Source organism: Arachis duranensis, chromosome 8, assembly GCF_000817695.3.
Source record: "Arachis duranensis cultivar V14167 chromosome 8, aradu.V14167.gnm2.J7QH, whole genome shotgun sequence".
Classification (NCBI taxonomy): domain Eukaryota; kingdom Viridiplantae; phylum Streptophyta; class Magnoliopsida; order Fabales; family Fabaceae; genus Arachis; species Arachis duranensis.
The window spans coordinates 12,276,020-12,280,945 of NC_029779.3; the positions used below are offsets into that span (position 1 = coordinate 12,276,020).

The 4,926-nt window shown below is 38.0% G+C and overlaps 1 protein-coding gene across 1 annotated transcript; it reads left to right on the forward strand.

Annotated features, from left to right (window-relative positions):
- The first annotated feature begins 2,526 nt into the window (after positions 1 to 2,526).
- Positions 2,527 to 3,861, forward strand: LOC107460763 (anther-specific proline-rich protein APG-like). Its single transcript, XM_016079151.1, has 3 exons — positions 2,527 to 2,869; positions 3,160 to 3,456; positions 3,569 to 3,861. Exons 1-3 carry the CDS (start codon positions 2,527 to 2,529, stop codon positions 3,859 to 3,861), a joined length of 933 nt encoding a protein of 310 aa, XP_015934637.1.
- Positions 3,862 to 4,926: the final 1,065 nt, after the last annotated feature.

Sequence of the window (4,926 nt, forward strand, 5' to 3'; positions counted from 1 at the left end):
GTAAAGCATATAGTGTTTATCATCAAGATGCTAGAATTATTGAAGAGTCCATACATGTTACATTCTGTGATACTAACTTGGTGCAAAGCATTTTGGAAGATGGTGATGCAGGAAATCAAGCTCAAAAGGAGGATGAAACAGCTCAGAATCATGAAAAAGAAAATTCTGAACAAGCTGAACCAGAAACAGCAAATGCTGAAAATTCAAGAGACAATTCCATTTTGTCTCATGAATCTGAAGGAAATTCTGCTGACAGCAGCATATAGATTCCATTGGTGACCGAATCTGCCTCCAAGTCCACTAGACCTCGTGAATGGAGGTTCTTAAAGAATTATCCTGAGGAATTTGTCATTGGGGACGTCTCTCATGGAGTGCAAACTAGGTCTTCCACTAGAAAGGCAAATGAAGGTTCAAACATTGCCCTTCTTTCACAAATAGAGCCTCAAAACATCAAGGAAGCCCTCTGTGACCCCTCTTGGATTAAAGCTATGGAGGATGAGCTTCTTGAGTTTGAAAAGAACCAAGTGTGGGCGTTGGTTCCAAGGCCAAGTGAAAAGAAAGTGACCGGCACCAAGTGGATATTCCGGAACAAGTTGGGAGAAGATGGTAGCATTGCAAGGAACAAAGCAAGGCTAGTGGCACAAGGATATGACCAAGAAGAAGGAATTGACTTTGATGAATCCTTTGCCCCTGTTGCCCGAATGGAAGCCATAAGACTTCTCTTAGCTTATGCTGCATATTGTGATTTTAAACTATACCAAATGGATGTGAAATGTGCATTTTTGAATGGAGTGATAGATAGAGAAGTTTATGTGGAGCAGCCTCCTGGTTTTGAAAATAAAGAGCATTCTAATCATGTTTTTAAATTGTCTAAAGCTCTCTATGGTTTAAGACAAGCTCCTAGGGCTTGGTATGAGAGACTTAGCTCTTTTCTTTTGAAAAATGGTTTTCAAAGAGGCACCACTGATACAACTCTATTTATCAAGAACTCTAATGATTCTTTTATTTTAGTCCAAGTATATGTTGATGACATTATTTTTGGATCAGCAAATGAATCCCTTTGTATTGATTTTGGAAAGCTCATGACAAGCGAATTTGACATGAGTATGATGGGTGAACTTAACTTTTTCCTTGGGCTGCAAATTAAACAAACTGAAAACGGTATTTTCATTCATCAAGAAAAGTATGCCAAGGAATTAGTTAAGAAATTTGGTATGGAAAATGCCAAACCTATGGGAACTCCCATGCACCCGAATTCTAAATTAGATAAGGGAGAAAATGAGAAAGATGTTGATGAGTCTAGGTATAGAGGAATGATTGGTTCTCTTATGTACTTAACCTCCTCTAGACCCGATATTGTGCAAAGTGTTGGATTGTGTTCTAGGTTCCAATCCAAACCTAAGGAGTCACATCTTTCTGCGGTTAAAAGGATCATTAGATATATTCATGGCACATCCAATTTTGGTATTTGGTATCCTAAGATTGATGATTTTTCTGTAGTTGGTTATTGTGATGCAGATTTTGCTGGTGACAGAATAGATAGAAGGAGCACTTCTGGTTTATGTTGCTTCCTTGGAAAGTCCTTAAATGTTTGGTCAAGTAAGAAGCAACCAACAGTGGCCTTATCCACTGCAGAGGCCGAGTATATAGCTGCTTCTTCTTGTTGTTCTCAGCTTTTATGGTTAAAAACACAACTTGCTGATTACAAGTTAAATGCTGAAAATATTCCCTTATTGTGTGATAATATGAGTGCCATCAATATTTCTAAAAATCCAGTTTTGCACTCTAGGACTAAGCATATTGAAGTGAAATTTCACTCAATAAGAGAACATGTCCAAAAGGGGGATATTTGCATTCAATTTGTTAAATCAGAAGAGCAATTAGCAGATATTTTTACTAAACATTTAGCTGAGGATAGATTCTGCATGCTTAGGACTTGTCTAGGAATTTTGAGTTATAATTCCTTATTTGAAAAGTGCTGATGTGTTTGCTGGAGAATTTTGTCTCATAAACAGGTATGAGACAATTCTGGGCAGATGATGAATGTTTCCTTTAAAACAGCGTGTTCTGGGCTTATTGTTAGTGAAAAATCAATCTGGGCCAACAACAATTCAGATCTGGGTAGTCCTATATGTTTCATGAATTCAAACCACATCTGGGCCCAATGTGAATGTTACATTCTTACTTGTGTGTTTAAGTTTTCATTAAAAAATTTTTTTGGCCAGAAAGTTTTTTGGCAACCTTAATTTTTTGACTTTGGTCCAAAAGGAGTTTCATTTTAATGCTGATTGTCTTTCAAATTTTAAAAAATTAATTTTTGAAAATCAAATAAAAACCTTTCCTTTATGATGTCATGTCTTGTCAAGTCTTTTCAAATGGTGATGCAGTTGCATGGTTTTGGAAATTTGCTTTTGGGTACGGTTACCAACACTCCCTCTCTTCCCTCCATAACTTCTCCTCAACCCTTCGGTTTCTTTCCTCTCACACCACTATCTCTCTTTCATCAAAGGCATCATTTTAACCAAAATGAGGAAGAAAGTTATTGCAAAAAGGGCTCCTCGTGAGAAGATTTACAAACCACCCACAAAGCCTTCCACTCGCTCTCAAGATCGAACCTTTACCCCTTCTCCTTCTCCTCCTACCTCTCCTCCTCGCTGTGACCCCATGGCTCGAACCAAAAACACTCCAAGGTTCCCTGCCTCTGCCAAACCAACTCCACCACCAAAGGCGACGCCTTCCAAACCTGCCTCTTCAAAACCTGGCTCTTCAAAGCCACCCTCATCCAAAGGGAAGCGTCCGACGACGGAGGAACCTGTTCCTGAGCCACAACAACCCAGGGCAAGGTCAGTTCCTGTGCGTTCGCAGAGAGGTAACACTCGAGTCTCTCTCAAAAATGTTAAAGAACCAGAAATTGGACCATTTGATCACAAAGCCCATTTTATGACCTCTCATTCAAACTATAACCCCTATAGATTCAAATCTGCCATGAATAATGATTTTTATGAGGGAGTCATCCAGATCGTACCCTATGCTCATCATTTCTCGCTGATCTGCCATCTTTGAAAAGAAAAGGTTTTCCTTTTGTTGACAACTTAATTTTTCTGGACTGGAATCACCTTTTTGACATCAAAAAACCTGTTTATCCATTGTTGGTCAAAGAGTTTTATGCAAACATGACTTATCATGAAGGCACTACTCATTCGTATGTCAAGGGCCGAGATATCATTTTAAACAATGAGACCATCAGTGAAGCTTTGAAGTATACTGATGTTGGGCCTTGTGCATACACGTCAGTTAAGTGGGATGAAGGAGTTGGTGTTTCATACAATGATGCCCTGGCTAGTATTTATGAACATGTTTCCTTAATAGATGGCATTACACCCACACACAAAGCCCTAGGATATGAACGTGCTCAGTTGCACCGAATGGTCAACCACATTATACTTCCTCAAAGTGGTTCATATCAAAGGGTTTCATACACTGACACTCTTGTTTTATATGCCATTCTCACCAAAACTGAAATTTCATTTGCATATTTGATGGTTAGATACATGTTTGATTCTGTTAGGAATGAGAAAGATAAAGTACTATCTTATGGCATGTTTTTCCACTGGGAAGAAATCCACTCTGCTAAATGTGGTCAGGGATGTTGCTCAAGAGTTTGTCTCCCAATCGAACCACTTGATTGAATTGAGCAAAGAGAAAAGGAAGCTGGCTAGCAAGCATGAGAACTTCCTGAAGAAATCAAGGGATAGGGTAGCTGTACTGATGACCTTCATTGATAACCTTCAAAATGATGAAGATGTTGCCACTGATGTTGAAGAGGATGCTGTTTCGGAGGGGAATGGTTCTGATGCCTAGGATTTGTCTCATAAAAACTGTTGCTGCTCTCTTTTTGTCTCATGGTTTCTGCTTCTGTTGCTACTTTTGAACTATTTCATTTTGGATGACTGTAATAACTCTTAATATTGGTGCACTTTAGACAGCTAAATTAGTACTTTGGTCTGTGCTCTAACTCTTTTCTGCAGGATACAAGACTTTGTTTTTGTTGCTCTTATCCGCCCTTGATGACAAAAGGGGGAGTAAAATTAGCAATAGGATATAAAATTAGCAATAGGATAGGATAGGATAGTAGATCCTAGTACCTCTTACTTATTCTTGCTGCATTAATACTTGTTTTCACATGCTAAATTTGTTTGCTGATAATAGCTTGATGTTGGGCTGATTATGTGATGATTGCTCATTTGATATCCCTTGTACAAGATATATTGTACATAACTCTTTATTGTGCTTTCTTTAAGAATAATGTGAAACAGGGATAAAGAGGAAAGCATAGATTCAGGGGGAGCTACTGTTGAAAAGGATAGGGGGAGCAACATAAAATCAAAGGGAGTTTTCTAAACCTAACTCAAACTTATTTCCTTTTGATTATTGCTTAAATCATGTTTGTCATCAAGGGGGAGATTGTTGAGTTAAGAAATTAACTAAATTAATTAATGATGACAAACATTATTTTTGAGCAAAATAAATAATTAGTGTTGATTAATTATATCTACTTATTAACTAATTGTTTATTGTTGCAGGCCAAATGTTAATAGCCCAAATGGAATAAAAGGCATTCAGCAAACAATATTGGGCTGAAAGCAAAATAAAGAGCCCAAGCAAAAGCAAAGGAAGAAACCAAAGAAATTAAATCGGGCCATGCATACTAATACCCGATCCAAGCCCGAACTGGTTTCAGAATTGAAATTCCCTCTCTCTTGCTTAACTAAAAGCAACGCTCTTCTTCCTTCTAATCAAGTCACATCAAGATTTCAGAAAAAGCAAGAAAGAGAAAGAGAAGAAAAAGCTTCTTCCATAAGCCATTAACCAAAGAAGCAAGAAAGAGAGACTTGAAGCTCGAAGCACAGAAGCTAAAACAGAAAT